This window comes from Lichtheimia ornata (assembly GCF_029851405.1).
Source record: "Lichtheimia ornata isolate CBS 291.66 chromosome Unknown scaffold00025, whole genome shotgun sequence".
In the NCBI taxonomy this organism is placed as follows: domain Eukaryota; kingdom Fungi; phylum Mucoromycota; class Mucoromycetes; order Mucorales; family Lichtheimiaceae; genus Lichtheimia; species Lichtheimia ornata.
The window spans coordinates 125,711-142,785 of NW_026695345.1; the positions used below are offsets into that span (position 1 = coordinate 125,711).

Genomic DNA, 17,075 nt, shown 5'->3' on the forward strand with positions numbered 1-17,075 from the left:
ATATGATTGTCCAGTTTCAAACAATGACACGCATACATGTCTATAACAATTTATATCCGAGTCTTCGCATTCAAAACTTGGGTCTAAAAAGTTGACGTTCTTCAAAGGGGATCCGCACAATCAAAAGATCTCGCAATGCCTCGATTTGATCACTTGTCAATCCACAATGCTTTCGGACATATCCTTCAATTGATCCATGCATTTCCTTGACGCGGCGAATGGTTTCCTTCATTGCCAGGTACCTGTGAAAGCAATCAACGTTAGCATGAATAGGAGTTGAGCAATACCAAACGTAGACTTACGGTGCTGACATGACCAAACGCATATCATCGATGGATACATTAAGCATATCGGCCTTGGCTTGCAGCTCGCTGTCTTGTTCTAAAAGATGAACGATGTTAAGACATCATCATGCCGAGTTTTGGTATATCATGTATACTAACCCCAGTAACCAAGATTGCTCATGGCATATTCACGGGCAATAATTTCCTCGTCAACACCACAAAGACCAAATAAAAGCATGATGAATACGCCTGTGCGATCCTTGCCAGCCGTACAATGGATGATCAATGATTTCGTTGAATCACGAGAATGGTTCTCGAGCATGTGCAAAAAGATTTTACGGAATTGGGGCCCGCCTTTCTCCAATATGACCATATACACTGCACAATACATCATCCAGTCAATACACATAATACAGCGATAGTGTGATCCAAATAGAACCGACCTTTGGGAAATCCAGTTGCTCCTTCAAAGTAACCTTGCCAACGAGATGCCAATGCAGCGGGGGAATAATCAGCTTCACTGAAAATGGCTGAGGGATATCGTGTCAAGCCGGGGACATCACTAGGCAGGGAATAAATATCTAATGGCGTATACATAAATGGATACCAACAACTTACGCCATGATACCTTGCCGTTGGATTTCGGGATGGGATCGAAAATCAAACGCAGCTACAACATTGAGTTGTCGCAAAACGGCGGCACCTTTCGGAGTAACATTCACCAAACTATTTGGTACATAACATTAGAAGCCGCTTGATACTCGTAATGCATAAAACTTACTGGCCACATCGAAAGACAAATCGTTCCCGGATATAACCCTTGCCATCACTCACTGGCCATCCACCAATATCTCTAAAGTTCTTGACACCTTCCACATCGATCCATCGTGGCATAACCAAACCAGTGCTTTGACCCATACGTCTTGCTGGTACGTTTCATAAATCATCATTGAAGGCCAATATAGATCATGCGTAACTTACCTTTTTCAAAAGCGTTCTTTTCATGCTCTTCAAAGTATTCCAAGATGGCTTGAACGACTTCTTCGTACTTGCCGATGAAATTGTGATTGGCACCAGGGAAAAGCTTTAGCGTGTGATTGGGCACAATATTGGAAAACATGGCAGCATTGTAGACCGGGACAACCTAAAGATAGTAGGTAGTTAGCACCTGATGGATGTTCCCATTTTTCGGTTCTGTGATACTTGCATCATCGTCAAGGCCATGACACGTGAACATGCAGGTCGCTCTCGGCATGCGTGCGACTAGATGAGGTCATATCATACATTAGTATGAGCCTTTCCTGGTACATACAGCAACCAATCTTCCTTACTTACCATGCGAGTTATCCCAATTTGTGAACTTTTCAACATCCTCTCGAGTCATTTTAAGGGTGATGTATTGATCTCGGCGTCGTGCCTTCCACTCAAAATAGCCCTATTATGGATTCAATGGTTGAGTATATAGGTTGATCCAATCCTCCCACACACAGCATGACAATTACCTTCTTCTCCAATTCCTCGAAAAAGTGGGGGCGATTTCTAAATATCTGAGGATCATTCATCTGATAACGACCCGAGACGTTGACGAAATGGGCCAATGGCTTCTGACAAGTGGTTGCATACTTCAATCCAGCCGTCGAGCCTACATTGTAGCGGTAAATAAGTACATTATCCATGACCTCGCTATTATCTTTTACCTCTGGAATGACCGACCACAGCCCAAATCTCATAGCCCTTGTCCTCAAAGTACTTGGCGACAGTATGATAATCCTCAACATCGTTCTGCCAAATGATAAAGTCAAGTGAATCCTTTGATGGTGTGCGGGGTATATCTTGTTGTATGCTTTACCGCAATGTTGCCATATCCAGCAGTGCCTGTACTATCACCGTTGCCACGAAAGTCGAAACGGAAGCTTGAATAAGGAAGTTTTTCTCCAAGCAAGCGTTGAAACAAATAATTCTTGTGACCTTGGAAAGAGAGAGAGAGAGGGAGAAGAAGATAAGTCATTTTCGCCACACACATCCCTCCTATTCACATGCGCAGCGTTACCTTGCACGCCATGACCGATTAACACGAGGCGAGGCTTCTCTCGATTGGCGTCAATGTCCCTGTGTTCGAAAAGGCCCACAATGGTCTCGCCACGATCGTTCTCAATATGCACAGTTGTCATGTCGAAGTTGGTGTATGCCGAGCAAAGAAAAGAGAACAAGGGATACTCCGCGAGTTGACACAAAGGAAATGTACCTGAGTAAGCTGAATTGCGTTTCATCACGGCTTGCTTACCTTTTCAAGATCCAACCTTGTCTTGTGGGAATCTCTCAATCCATCTTAGTACCAGAAAGAGAGAAGGATGATCTTCGTATGACGTCTTTCTACCCATTGTCTCATGCTCCTCCCCGATCACCAAGGAATGGATGGTATCCAAGCGATTTGTAGGATCTGATACTTTTATATTCTCAGCCCTTGAATCATGCATGTTTAGTCTTATAAATAAAGACAAATGTCTTTTAACCAGAAATGCTATGTATCGTAGAAAACTCCCGTCATTGTCATAGCAACACAACTTAAGCGGGGATGGGTGGTGCCATAGATTGCATGAGATGGCGAGCAACATTGTTTTAATCATGATCGAAAACAAGTTCCTTAAAGGGGTTGAGCTCATGAACCAGCGGAACAAAGACGCATCATGCATTGATGGAATCCTTGTCCGACAAACATAGATGCTTCTTTGTAATTCATTCTTACAATGACAATCAAAAACTTTGGCATCCTAATTGAGCATCGGTCGCGCATATTGTATAGGGTACTCAAACTGTCATAAGTTGATGATCGTCACATGAATGTCCTTTGCAGAAATGTAAACGGCGATGTGGATGCGTTAAGCAAGGGCAACAACTCAATCCGTTAATGTACGACACATTGTTAGTAGCCATAAGATGTGAGCATCAACATTATTTGCATAGTGCCAAATGGGCGAAGTGAGCATTGATGTCCCATCACCACCACCTCCAGCGTTTCATTGATGACACGTTAGACGAAATAAACACACACATAAGTTGTTCTGGATATAAGGGATGCTTTATGGTAATGAAAAAGAAAAAATAATGGGGGTTTAAATTAAGGGGTTGCAACGGCTGTTGCCTCTACAGCAGCTTGCTGATCTCGTAGTGCTTGTGCAAGGAAAGTGAGACGTCTCAACCGCTTGAGGTTCAGCTATTCATGTGGGATTAGTTTAATGCATGGATACCACCCCCTATCAAAGTAGTTCTTACCCAAGCTGGCAAATAACGTTGTACTTCTGGTTCACGGGGCACAGGGATCTCGAATGGGTTGGTTGTATCATCCATGGATACGGAATCCAGTAAGAGAACATCGCTCTTGTCGCCGCTCACAACATGGGAGGCAACGGCACCAAGAATTTCGGGTTTGATGGGGTTCTAAAATGGATCATTGAGCTTCTCCATTCATGGATTTAGTGATAGCAGCATCTTACCTCGTAATCAGCTGTCTGATATTGGGAGATCAACTTTTGAATTTGTGTGGGTGACAAGATCCAGCAGACATCATAGATATTTTCGATATCTTCCAATGATCCCTTTTTGAATTGTAACAATTTTGTAGCCTGCATCAGATGCTCAAGTTGAAGTGTTCCTTCGGGTATCTCGTGGCTCTTGCACCACTCTTCGATGCGGGTAATATTGTATTGGATCTGCATAGCTGTAACACACATGATTGAATTAGTCATTTACATGAAATCTTTGCTCATCGTGGGAATCAAGTTACCTCGCTTCCAAGATGAAAAGTTCTTTCGCATCAACAAATCATTGAATGCCGATACACCAATAAGCTTGAGTAATTCCGTAAGAACTTGATTGGCAACAGAATGCTCAATGTGATAACACTTGAGGGATCGATACACCTTGTTGAGTGCGTTGAGCAAGTCGTCCATGCTGAAACTAGGATGCGATGATCCCGTCAACAACTTGTTAAAGAAGCGGTTCGAATCAGATGTAACAAAGCCAGGCAAAGATTGTCCTTCAATGATAGCAGGGATGACCATTTTGCTAATGCGCTTCTTGAGCTCCTTCATCCAAGCATGGAAGATGTTATCTTCAAGACATTGCAATTCAAACTTGATGGTGGCCACCAACTTTTCAAAATCATGCCAACCAGATGCCATATGTCCATTTGAATGCATTTCTTGTTCTAGCTCATGCTCGGCAATGCAAATCAGCGATAAAAGTTCGTGTACGTTCGATAACCAAAACGCGCAAGGAACAATGGCCTCTTCACCAGTAAAGCTCTGAAGAAGGATATGAATTAGATCTACTGAATCAATCCTTTAGAGACTACATACCAAGCATTGCTTTTGAATAGTATCCATAACCGTAAACAAGAGACGCTCGGATTCAGCAATGTTGCCAGCATGCCACATTTCGGACACACACATGGCGATCATATGGGCAGGGAAAAAGATCTCCTTCTTGGATGATGGATTTTGCAAACTTGGCAATGGCATTTTGAGACCCTTGATAAGACCTTCGAGCACTTCTTCTTGGAGACCATCTTCATCACGCAAAATCTTGCTCAACTATTTTTTGTTGCAATGGATGATTAACGCACGATTTTTCATAGATGACTATACGTATAATACATACCTCTTCTTCAGGATGTTCACCAAGACTCTCAGACATAAGACCAGTCTTTCCAAGCAATGCGCCAACATGATGAATCGATGTGGGTCGAGGATTCTTGGTCAAAAGCTCTGCTTGACGAATATTATCAATAGATGATTTGGTGCGGTTGACAGGCATATCAGCGGTGCTGTTACGACGACCACGTCTGTTGATAGGCATTCCACTAGGCGACTTGCTACGAGGTGGTGCTGTGAGGGTTTCCTTGACTGTGTTGGTGTCAAGAGGCTTGATAGGTGATAATGATGCATTGCGTGCACCGCTGCCATTGAGAGGAGCTGGTGATAAGCCGCGTGATGGCGATAAACCGCGTGTATGAGAAACGGATTGTTGTCGACGAGGCGTGTGCATCACTTGGGTTAGCTGTGCTTTAAGGGCTGCAATTTGACTCTTGAGTTCAGACACCTCTCCTTCATCAGCGGCATTATCAGCTCGTTCTTGTGCTTCCTCAAGCGACTTTTGCAAGCGTTCATTCTCTTTCTTTTGGGCGCTGAGCTGCTCTGTCAAGCTGGTAACTTCACGTTGATGCGCTTTGATCTTCTCTTGGGCTTCACGATAATCAGCTGCAAGCGTATCTCGCTCCGTTTGCAATTCAATCCATTTCTCCTCAGGCACAGTGGGTTCCTGCAACTTCACTTCCAAGCCCTTGGATTTCTTTTCCAACTTGTCGTACTTTTCACTCCACGTGCGAATTTGTGCTTCAAGCTGTACTGTGCGATCGGTGGCCGATTTCTTTTCATCCTTAAGCGCAGTGATGGTTTGTGTCAACTCCACAATCTTATTCTCAAGCTTGTATGAAACTTCTTTGAAATGGTTGGCAGATCGTGCTTCGGTCCTCAATCCAATCAACTGCTTTCGACCAGCTCGGCGGCGTACACACGCTTGCAAATTGATGATGAAATGACGCTTTGCTTGATATTGCTTACGAGCAGACCTAGTGATCCCATGTTAGTTACTACCCTACCAATCTCCCCTCTTCATCATTTTCACTCACCATCCACGAACAAGGCGTTGGATTTGGGTTGCAGCCATATGCTCCTTGACTGAGCTAAGATTACGTCGTGCTCGACATCCACGGATAGCTAGAAAGAGAAAAAGGGTGATTAATACCATGTTCCTTTCACCATCTCAAATACCTTCATTTACCTGTTTGCAACTTGAGAATGAATTGTCGGGTTGCAAGGTATTGCTTACGAGCAACGTATCTTCGCCATTCGGTTTGAATAACAATGGCAGCCCTTTCTTCACGGTATGATTGGAGCTTGGCTTGTGCAACTTTACGGCGAGCAATGCATTGAAGACCCAAAGCAAGTTGTTGCATACGCAAATAACGTGTGCGATACACATAGCGGCGAATGTTCTTTTGGACAAGGATAGCGCACTCATTGAAGCGATCCGAACGTAGCTTTTCCATATACGCAAGCTATCACAAGTAATATTAGTTGGTTGGTTTCCCTTGATCAATAAATCCAAATCCATCATACCTGACCAGCACGGAAGAAGATTTTGGTTATGCCAACTTGATACTTGTCATTGTCCTTGATGGATGCTTCAAGAATGGTGGTACAGAGCTGTCCCATGTCCGGGTTCTCCTTATGATCCCAATGTTTGGAAGGAACAAGTGCATAATAACGATCGGCAAATTCCTCAAAAGTCCAACGAGAAGGATATCCAGCACAACTGATACGGATGGTCTCCAAGACACCACAAGCACGCAATTGAGAAAGTACCATGTTGGGTTCAAATTCCCATGCCACCTTGGCTTCATTTGGCTTGATACAACGGATATAATGCACATTGGTTTGGCCAATCGTATCCATGAGATTGATAAGAGAGAGCTGTATACAAGGATTGTTGGTATCTCATGCGCTGATCATTGCCATCCTTCATTACCTTAAAGATAGAACCCAATGTTGGCTTTCGAACCATCATACTCATGCGCTTGTTCTCGGTCTAACAATTAAAGGGAAACATAAGTCAACGTATCCCTTCATCCCTTTTCTCTCTCTTTATGATACTTACTGGTGGTGGTGGGTTGTTGGCAGCGGCTTTTTCAAGCACCTCGGTCAAGTAATCAAAGCTCGAGCCTTGAAGAAGGCTAAGATGTTCATCTGGCACAGTGTCCTTGTTCTTGTCCAAAAAGCTCTCAGCTTCATATTGCACGTCGTGGGCATAGTGAGCAATGGTGAAGGCATTGTTGGAGAATCGAGGCTTCTTGAAATAGTTCTTGTACTCTGGGGTGGAAAAGTTGGTATACAGCTTTTGACAAAAGCCTTGATCTGATCCTGCAGGAAGTCTCGATTCCTAATTATATAACGAATTAGCATTGATATAGCATGCATTAATAACCGATCCTATATTTACCTCGTCCAAAAGAGCCAAGATACCAAGTCTGGCTTCGATCAATTCAATACATTTCTGGTTGTCGCTGAATTCAATGAAGCTCCAATTGATCTTTTCACGGACGTATTCCTCTTGCTCCAATTTGAACACATGTTGATTGAACTATAATAATAAAAGGATATAGTTGCCAATGAGCCATACATCCGCCTTTGAAGATTCATTGGCTTACTTACCTGTTGTTGCAGCTTTTCATTGGCGTAGTTGATACAAAATTGCTCGAATGAATTCTTCTTAAAGTGCTCAAAGCCGTAAATATCGAGGACACCAATAAAGGTCGCCATCTTTTCTGGATCAGGGCAAGAAAGGCTGTCGTTGATAACGCTGACGAGCCACTCGAAAAGGTTTGCATAAACGTATTTGGCCACAGAGTCCTTGACGACATGTGCTTGTGCTGGTGTGAGATTGGTGACGATTTTCTCGGAGCGTGTGACGATTTGTTTGCGTACGATCCATTTTCTGAATTCGGTTGCATTGATACCCATAAGACGTGAGGCCGTTTGCAAAGCTTGATCACTTTCACTCAACACCGCATCACCACGACCCGTAATTTGGATGTTGCCGATATGTAATAGAGCCGATAATAATCGGAAGATCTTCCATTGAAGCTGAACCGATAATCCAATCGTGGACAAAGCTCGTTGTGTTACTTCGAATTCAGCCGCATCATCAACGCCTGGAATAGTGCCGGTGCCGCTTTGATTCAAAAAGTGGAAGTTGGTATAATCTCCAAGCTCATATTCCTTCTTTTCTGACAATGGAGCACCCGCACAAAGCTATTTCAAGGATAACTAACTTAGTGACTAGTAGCCAAGCAGGGTCGTTTCCCTCTCACTTACCTGATAGAAAATGTGATAATTGCGTTCAGTTTGTGGTTGAAAGATCAAACGAGAGCGTTCCAAAAGATAGGTTCTGATCTTTGCACCGATAATGTTGGCACCTTCATCAAATTGGATCTCGATGTATTTGCCGAACCGTGAACTGTTGTCGTTTCTAGTCGTCTTGGCGTTGCCAAAAGCTTCCATGATCGGATTGGTGGCTATCATGCAAGATGATGAGCATCACATGTCCCTCCTTCTCCTCCTCCTCCTTTTGCTCCTCGTCTTGTGATAAGACTTACCCAAGATTTGTTCTTCAACCTCTGTCATTCCACTACCACTAGCCTTCTTCTTTTTGCCAACCGATTCTTGATCATCAGCAGTTGCAAAGTAACGCATGATATACTTGGCGCTCACGGTTTTACCAGCACCACTATTGGGAAGAGAGGATCAATGAATATCTCCAAACCTTAAGTAGCGTATTTACATACCTTTCACCTGAAACAACGATTGTTTGATTCATTTGTTCCCGGATCATGCATCTGTAAGCATCTTCTGCAATAGCGAACAAGTGTGGTTCAAGCTCTCCTCTTCGCTTTCCAGAGTATTGTTGAACAATATCAGGGTCGTACAAGGCCACTCGATCGAAAGGGTTGACAGCGATAAGGACGATACCCGAATAAGTATAAATAAGATGCTGCATGTATCGTGTTCGAATGGTGTTCAACACTATTAAAAGCGGGGGATGAGACTCCGAAGGGCAGTAGCGGTGACCGGAAGCAAGGAGTGGTGGGTTGGGCTATCCCTTACCTGCAGGCTCGTTGAGATGACTCAAGTTGGTCAAATCATCCGTATACTCCATCTTGGGAGGGTTCCTCAAAGGTGGCAACTTGGATCCTCCATTCTTCTCAATCTCTTGGATCGTTGACTCAAAGACGTATTCCTTTATACATGATCTTGTATCAGCCTTCTTCACTTGTCCATACACAACACACACCCACACACGCAAGGAACGCGTTTGTCCTTTGTATACCTTTTGGTCATTGTCTCCTTCAAACACAATAGTGACCTTGTTGCCATCATTGGTATTCGAGATGCACGTTGCAGAGATCCACGCTTCGAGTTTATCTTCAAACCAAGCCTTGGTCCCTTTGGTATAGACTTCTACAGATTGAAGTGCTGAACTTGCTGCCGCCATTCTAGTAATCCCAATCCACTAGTCAGCTTTCACTGTTTATTACAATGGGCCAGCATTTACCTTGTGTGCTATGGTTCAAGTGCTATGCACAATGCTGTTCTGGACACAGGAAGAAGCGGGACTCAGGTACAGGACAGAGGTAAAAACAGGCCTATAAAATGAAACACCCACCTCTCTCACCGCGCGTGCGGAGTATCTCATGTTACACGACTCGTCGCCTAACAACAGATCTGCACTAGGAGTACCTGAATACTGTACAGAATGTCACCTGTGTCTAGCCTTGCATCGAACGATACATAAAACCACCCATTTCATAATACTTACTTCAGCTTACATCCCTAAAATGATGGCTTTTGGTCAATAAAGGTCGATCCTATTATTTCATTGACACGCATGTGTCACTTTTTTGTGACCTTATGATAATGCTTGTACGCACCCAGGTCACACTGCTGTGTTATGAAAATTTGACTTGGCCGTATCCGAGTAAGAGCTGGTGCCTTGATTTGTTACCATGACATGATTCACCCAATCACACCCCACTTTGGATCTCGCCTTGATGATTCATGTACCGCCTTCTTCCAATGATCACGTGAATACAAACATCCATCAGCTGCATAAGACAATCCTTTGATATCAATCATCTTTGGTTATGTATATCGAGAAGCGTATACAGGAAGAATAGTGATACTTTTGTAAGCCCATCTATTAACATCAAGGAAGGAAAAAGGATAATGCCTATGGTGAAGAACCCATGATGGATCGTCATCAGCGTGATTTTCATGCGATAATCTCCCTGACAAGTTATTCCTTCAACTGATCGAATTGTCTTTTTACCCAACAACTAGCCTTTGAACTTTTTTGGATGCTCCCATTGTTAATCTTGGGCAGCACGAGGTACAAGCAACAACGTCCCATCCGAGAATCACATTAGCAGGGTGATAAGCGTATCAATGTCAAGTTTAGCAACATTGTCTCCAATGATGACCTTTATTTGAAATACGTCTATTGTCACTACTTTGTCCTCGTTGAATCACTACGCAATAAGGTAGGTAGCATCCATCAGCGTCGTAACCCCATTTTTGAAATGAACATGCGGATTGAAAGGCTCGCGTTGTACAAAGGACCTGTGGAACACTATTGTGGGTTGTTTGGAACTTTTAGGGTGGGAAAGTTGTTTCCTTTCTTTCACTCTTTGGATACCATGTTTTCGATCACCAAGCAGGTAGATAATGCCTTGACCTTGTCCCAATTTTGATACTCATGCCATGTTACTTCTACAAGGTTGCAGCAGCAGCAGTACAAAGACGCGCCTTCTCCTCGGTAATAATCCTCCCCCCCCTATGCATACCTTTTTTATCAGAGTATGATTGACTTGAAACATGCAAAATAGACACCCGCCTACTTTAGCCGGTGGACTGATATGGTCAAGGGCACCAAAGAGTCGTTGAACATTCGAGAGATTACTGCTGACGAGCTCGACATTGAAATGACCAGTGCCGATTCCAAGAAGCCTGTCATCATTGACGTTCGTGAAATCAACGAGTGTGAGCAGCTTGGAAAGGTGGGCATATAGAGTATAATGAAGGTGATAGTAGAATTGTTGTTGACTGATGTTGTCAAAGATTCCTAGTGCTGTGAATATCTCTCGAGGTGTATTGGAGCTCGGTGTTGAAAAGGTGGTCACCCCTGAATCCGGCAATCCTGTTGTTCTTTACTGTGCTGGTGGTCTTCGTAGCATTATGGCGGCTGAATCATTGATCCGAATGGGTTATGACAAGGAAAATGTCAAGAGCTTGAAGGGAGGTTTTGCCGCATGGAAGAAATCAGGTTATGGAGTAGATACGGGCAATTAAAGATGATGATAGACAACCATGTTCCTCAATAAATGTGATACATTCATATGCTTATTGCGATAGGGCATCATTAGTACAGTACCCAAATAAATGATTTCTTTAAAAGCAATTGCAAGGAAATAAATACGAGGTTGGGGGGGGGGAGAGAGAAGGGCATATACATACATCGAAGGATCACAATAACAAAACAACTATTATTCCTATCGCCATCGTGGTGGTGATGCCTCGGATTGTTGCGGTGTTATTGATCGTCTCAATGATGAAGCTCGACTTGGTGGTCGGGTATTACGTGATATTGTTGGTGATGCGGATGGTGAAACCATGACAGCAGGGGATGATGACCTTGATAATGTTCGTGCCATGGATGTTTTGGTATGATTGATTACCGGTCTAGCCGGTGGTTGTGTTGTTCGGGTATTAGATGCTGAGGTGGAGGGTGGTGATGACTGCCGATTCTTCTTCTTATTAGATGATGCTGTATTGCGTGGTGGTCTCTGATGCTGTCGATTCACAATGGCTGTATTGGTACTCGGTGTCCATGAACGTCGAATTGATAGCCGTTTTACGATTCCTAAAGAATCGATATCAGAGCCTTGTACATTTTACTCGTGATCCCCGGTATATGCATACCTTCATTTTCTTCTTGTTGAGCATACTCTGCTAGCACACGTGCTGACATGTTGACTTTTTGAACCAATGCAGACTCAGCATTCTCAATCATGCCTTGAAGCGTGCGTCGTAGTCGCTGGAAAATCTCATCATTCTCGACCGCTTCATTCGACAACTTTTCAGTCAATTCCTCATCCACTTCAAAAGTAGGTTTCTCTGGAGCCGGTGATGGAGGTTGATCATCATGGATATTACTATTCTTATCATTAGTATAGGTAAATTTCTCTTTCAGTGATTAGTTTACCTTGAAAGACGCTTCTCCAATTCGGCGATACGAGCTTCTTGTCGTCGCAATGTAGCTTCAAGCGTTGTATTGACTGCCAATAGCGAAGACTTTTCGATCTCCAAGTCGGCTATCTAGCAATAATGAAAGAAGCGTTCAGCCCTAATGCATCTTGTTATCTCCTCACTCTCTCTCTCTCTTTTACCATCTCCATCATCCATACCTTTCGATTTGCTCTTGCTTCATCCAGCCATCCATCATGATCATCATTGTCTTCATCATCATCGCCTCCTTTGTTCAAAAACTCGCCACGACCATTCATGATGGTACCATTCTTGATCCTGGCAACGATTTTCGATGGGGATACATCTTCTTCATCTTCGTTACTGCTACTACTGCTGATGCTGATATCATCCATTGGTATTATCGAGCGTGGCCGATCGTCGTTGATATCATCATTATGGATACTGCTGCTATCGGATATGCCATCAATGCTATCATCGTCGTCTATGCTGTCATCATCGTTCCCATCGATGCTATCAATTTGATCTTGATCATTGTCAATGTCATCTTCTGAAGATAACGCGCTGTTCCTGGATAGATTGGAGCTACTTCTGGCCCGTTGCAGTAGATGCTGTGGCCAAGATATCGGGCCATTTCCGAATGTGTGTGCATGCTGTGTCGCGTAAAGAGAGAAAAAATTGGTGGTACCAAGGACTGAAGGACGAGACAGCAAAGGCGAATCGTGATGGGGGCGTTGATGATGGGATGCATTGACGAATGGCGAAGAAGGACGTACAATGTTGACAGCTTTCGGCGGAGGAGAAGAAGAAGGTTGTTGCTGTTGGTGGTTGTGGGAAGAAGCGTGGTTGTCGTTGGCAAGCATTGATTTATTTGTACAGGGCAGGCAAAAGGATAATAATAAAAGATATGGATATGTATAAGAGAAAACACGCCAGATGCCTGACGAGAGAGAGGGGTGATATTGTTGTTACTGAGAGGTATACAGAAATAGAGAGAGAGAATGAGAGAGAGTGGGGTGAGAGAGGAGAGGAAAAGAAGAAACCCAAAAGGCTGTTTCATTTACAACTCCTCCTCTTTTACGTATACACTCATGCTGACGATCCCACTCACTTTACCCTTCCACATTACCCATACACACACATACACACACACACACACACATTGATAATAACCGCTTGACCAGGTCTTTGCTCTTATTCAATTTCTCATCATGCCTCTTGATTATGTAGCTAAAAGAGAAAATGTCACTTAATACAAGGATGATGACCGAAGAAAGGGGGAAATGAATGTTATTTTACCTTATCAATATGGGATGCGATTCTATGCTCCATTTCCATCTTATCGACCACCTTTTTCAATTCAAACATGGCAGCAATGGATGTTTGTAGTTGTTCAAAACCATGGCATACGGCTGCTGTCGGCATCACGGGTCGCGGACCTGTGTAAATCATGCGACCTTGCTGTCAGAACAGGCTCCGCCCAACCCAATATTTTGCGGGATGATAACTTACCAACGCCCAACTCATCCATTACTTTGAGCACCTTTGCATGCATGGCTCCCTTTGTTGATGGTAATCGTTGACTTTGCACATGAACACCGGGTACAAGCTTTTCCTTGGGTAATGTTGATGCTACAATGCAAGAAGATAAGTGGCCATCATTTGGGGGGTACCAAAATGTCATGTCATTCCATCCTTCATCTCCTCTCTCTCTCCCACACACACGCACACACAATCACCCCATTACCCATCCACCCCCAAATTCAATGTACCTTCCGCTATTGATGAACCACGCCGAGACTTTTTGGATTGATCCTCGATGCCTGATCGTCGTCGTTTCTAAAGAACTACTTTACAACGCTGATCTCTCTTTTTCTTTGTGCAACCTTACCTTGCTGTGCTCTGGGGAGCTGTTATTAGCTGCAGTGTTATTTGTATCACCACGAGATGATGCCGGCAGCTGTGCCAACAAATGCATGACGCTTTCCTTTTCTCGCTCAAGTCGTGCTTCATTCTGCTCAATACGTCGCATCTCAACCAGTAGCGCTTCTTCTTCATCCATTTGCTCCTTGGTGCGTCCTGCTAGCGTTTCCAATGCTTGCTTACGTTCCACTTCTCGGGCCTTATCAAATGCATATTGGTAAAGCGGATATCCGGTATCTCGTTCCGAGGCCCTTTCCTTTGCCAGTGTCCGACATATAGCATAGTAGCGATCCTTGAGATCCTATTAACAAGGTTTGGTTGTCGCCCTTTTAGCTAAATGTTCACAGGTGACTGGTCACACACACACACACACACACACACACACACCCATTCCCCTCTTTTCCACCATACCTCCATGGATCGTGACTTATCCTTGTATGAATAGCGATCTGTGATGATGATGAATCGCATATTGTATTTCCTGCACAGGTCCATCAAGTAATCCGTTTCTTCCTTTGACCATTCAGGATCGATGTCTACAAACGAATCATTACTATCACCCCTACCATATAAGCTGTCTTTTCATACCGGCCAAATACTTCTCATATTCATCATCTGAATACTCTATCACGGCACCAGGCTTCTCGGTATATGCAAATGGGTATGCTAACAAGTAAAGCGTAAGACAATGAATGATGCATGTTGCTTTCCATACATACTACTTTTGTTGGCGTTAGCTGCCTTGATCCAGTGCTGCAATGTAAGGTTGTCCGATCGCGCATTGTTTGAAAACGACTCGAGCATCCTAAGTGTACACCAACATGAGCCACCAGTGTTGCCATTGGAAGGGGTCTTGCCAAGTAAGTAACGTACCATGGTGTTGCCTTCTTTTTAACGTTGAACTTGGCCTTGTAGGTTGGTTTGAGCAATGCCACTGAAGGAGCGCTGCCGATCAATGAGTAGAGTTCACGACTGATTCCATCTGTGTTTGTCCATGCTGTCAATAAAGGGTGATCCGTATGAGTATGTCAAAGGAGGGTACCTGGTCGTCGTTCAGTGGGTAGTTTTGCTTTTTTGATGCCTGAGGATTCTGAAGGTTTGCCGAGCTGCAGAATATCACGGATATCGGATCCACTCATGGTTGTCGTCGTGAGGGGCGGGAAGAAGAGATAGGCGATAATGTCATCCAACAAATGTCTTGGTTCATGTTTGACTCGCCCAATAAGGTGTGGATAGTGCATAATCATCCTTTTAGAACATGGTTCTTGTCACGTGTACTCGTACAATAAATACCTTTGCCTTCATTGTTGCATCATTCATTGTCTTCTTGAACGCATCATTAGCACATGAAGATTCCTAGTTTTCAATTTGGTCCATCAGAGAGCTGCAGCATAGCTGTTCTTTTCAATTGTGGTAGCATAGAAGCATATGTAATACATATCACTGTAGCTGGAAAATGACCAATGGGCACACACAATGCACCTTAACTGTATTCATTCAACAATAGCAAGCATAATGGGAAGTCCACTAAGTTGGTCTTTTTGAGAAAGAAGAAGAGAAAGAGGAAATAGGTAATCAACGCTGCCATCATCATCATTGCATCGAGGTATAAATCGCTATACTATGAGAGGCATATCTACAACCGTTCTTGCATGTGTATGTATCATAATTTAAAGGGGATGGGTGTGCGCCGCATAAGAAGGGCAGCGGAGAAAGACTCTTTCTTTAATACACACCTCTTCTTGATATTGTTCCTACCCACATAAGAGCAACTCCCTTCATTCGCAATCTCTTGCCAACACACCTTAGAATCACCTTCCCTGTCATTGTTCAACGGCATTACACATTCTATATACCTCAATCATGAAACAGAAGACAGCGACATCAGGAAAGGAGAAGGCAACACGACCAAAAGCACACGACAATACGTCAACCTCCAAAGCATCATCATCATCATCATCATCATCATCATCGTCAAAAGGCAAGAATCCACAACCATCATCATCATCATCATCGTCAAAAGAGAAGAATCCACAACCATCATCGTCAAAAGAGAAGAATCCACAATCATCATCGTCAAAAGAGAAGAATCCACAATCATCATCGTCAAAAGGCAAGAACATACAACGATCAGAAGCGTCATCATTGTCAAAAGGAAAGAATGTACAACGATCAGAAGCTTCATCGTCAAAAGGCAAGAACGTACAACGAGCAGAGGCTTCATCGTCCAAAGATGAGAATGCACAGCCATCAGAATCCTCATCAACGAGTGCCGAAGCAAAAGAAAACACTGATGAGACACCACAAACAATTCTTGCAAAGAGACAACACTCAACATCCGATCAAGAAGAAGGGCAAAGGAAACGACCCAGGGAAAGGTTCTCAGAGATTGATGTGGAAATCTTCTTTGACTATTGGCGTCGAGCACGCAGCAATGATCGACCTAGTGGCACTACAAGGCGATTGACAGAGAGATACATGGAAGGACGACAACAACAAAAGGAAACGAGAGAACAAGACGTGGATTGGATTTGGTTTGATGTCCTCGACAAGTTTATGAAGCGACTACAAACCACCAAGCAACTTGATTTGGATCATTTATTGGACGAAAATGGTAAGCTGCTCAAATCATGCAATGCGGAATGAAAAAAAGCACTAAGGCCTCTAATTCAATAGAACCAGCGTTTTCATGGAATATACCACCCTTGGTCACAGCAAAAGACAACCTTCCGCGACTAGAGCCGATGACAGAAGAGGAGGTGATGGATATTTTTAAGGACCCCGAAGAACAGGATCTTTCTGATTTGGTAAAGTGGACCGAACTTGCAAGCGATCGGATCGACAAGTGTTACAACGAAGCAATGGAGAATTCAAGTGAGATGAAGGCATACATGGGTCAATACGCCGATCGTTTAAGTGATTTCATTTTCAAATTTAAACAAAGTAGTAGTAGTTCAGCTAAAAGTAGTACATGAAAAGCATAATAACA

General features: G+C 43.6%; 6 protein-coding genes across 6 annotated transcripts; 2 read left to right on the forward strand and 4 right to left on the reverse strand.

The window, feature by feature from the left end:
* Window positions 1–70: 70 nt before the first annotated feature.
* Window positions 71–2,455, reverse strand: O0I10_005951 (uncharacterized protein; the record flags this gene model as incomplete). Its single annotated transcript, XM_058485986.1, has 13 exons — window positions 71–242; window positions 303–381; window positions 444–662; window positions 728–846; window positions 903–1,010; window positions 1,066–1,210; window positions 1,266–1,428; window positions 1,492–1,547; window positions 1,620–1,719; window positions 1,787–1,926; window positions 1,982–2,066; window positions 2,134–2,252; window positions 2,335–2,455. 13 exons carry the CDS (start codon window positions 2,453–2,455, stop codon window positions 71–73), a joined length of 1,626 nt encoding a protein of 541 aa, XP_058343181.1.
* Window positions 2,456–3,402: 947 nt separating this feature from the next.
* Window positions 3,403–9,395, reverse strand: O0I10_005952 (uncharacterized protein; the record flags this gene model as incomplete). The annotated part of the gene is made up of 18 exons (XM_058485987.1): window positions 3,403–3,498; window positions 3,558–3,722; window positions 3,779–4,002; window positions 4,069–4,588; window positions 4,643–4,876; window positions 4,944–5,913; window positions 5,974–6,061; window positions 6,126–6,402; window positions 6,464–6,817; window positions 6,873–6,932; window positions 7,002–7,283; window positions 7,344–7,484; window positions 7,556–8,155; window positions 8,219–8,418; window positions 8,500–8,630; window positions 8,689–8,926; window positions 9,008–9,140; window positions 9,231–9,395. The coding sequence occupies 18 exons, from the start codon at window positions 9,393–9,395 to the stop codon at window positions 3,403–3,405; spliced, it is 4,878 nt and encodes a 1,625-aa protein (XP_058343182.1).
* Window positions 9,396–10,596: 1,201 nt separating this feature from the next.
* Window positions 10,597–11,248, forward strand: O0I10_005953 (uncharacterized protein; the record flags this gene model as incomplete). Its single annotated transcript, XM_058485988.1, has 4 exons — window positions 10,597–10,617; window positions 10,677–10,715; window positions 10,786–10,956; window positions 11,018–11,248. The coding sequence occupies 4 exons, from the start codon at window positions 10,597–10,599 to the stop codon at window positions 11,246–11,248; spliced, it is 462 nt and encodes a 153-aa protein (XP_058343183.1).
* Window positions 11,249–11,448: 200 nt separating this feature from the next.
* On the reverse strand, window positions 11,449–13,026 carry O0I10_005954 (uncharacterized protein; the record flags this gene model as incomplete). Its single annotated transcript, XM_058485989.1, has 4 exons — window positions 11,449–11,819; window positions 11,879–12,111; window positions 12,162–12,274; window positions 12,364–13,026. 4 exons carry the CDS (start codon window positions 13,024–13,026, stop codon window positions 11,449–11,451), a joined length of 1,380 nt encoding a protein of 459 aa, XP_058343184.1.
* A 346-nt stretch (window positions 13,027–13,372) lies between these two features.
* Window positions 13,373–15,225, reverse strand: O0I10_005955 (uncharacterized protein; the record flags this gene model as incomplete). Its single annotated transcript, XM_058485990.1, has 10 exons — window positions 13,373–13,393; window positions 13,463–13,602; window positions 13,676–13,795; window positions 13,936–14,002; window positions 14,055–14,387; window positions 14,498–14,622; window positions 14,675–14,752; window positions 14,809–14,891; window positions 14,960–15,068; window positions 15,129–15,225. The coding sequence occupies 10 exons, from the start codon at window positions 15,223–15,225 to the stop codon at window positions 13,373–13,375; spliced, it is 1,173 nt and encodes a 390-aa protein (XP_058343185.1).
* A 724-nt stretch (window positions 15,226–15,949) lies between these two features.
* Window positions 15,950–17,061, forward strand: O0I10_005956 (uncharacterized protein; the record flags this gene model as incomplete). The annotated part of the gene is made up of 2 exons (XM_058485991.1): window positions 15,950–16,700; window positions 16,763–17,061. The coding sequence occupies 2 exons, from the start codon at window positions 15,950–15,952 to the stop codon at window positions 17,059–17,061; spliced, it is 1,050 nt and encodes a 349-aa protein (XP_058343186.1).
* Window positions 17,062–17,075: the final 14 nt, after the last annotated feature.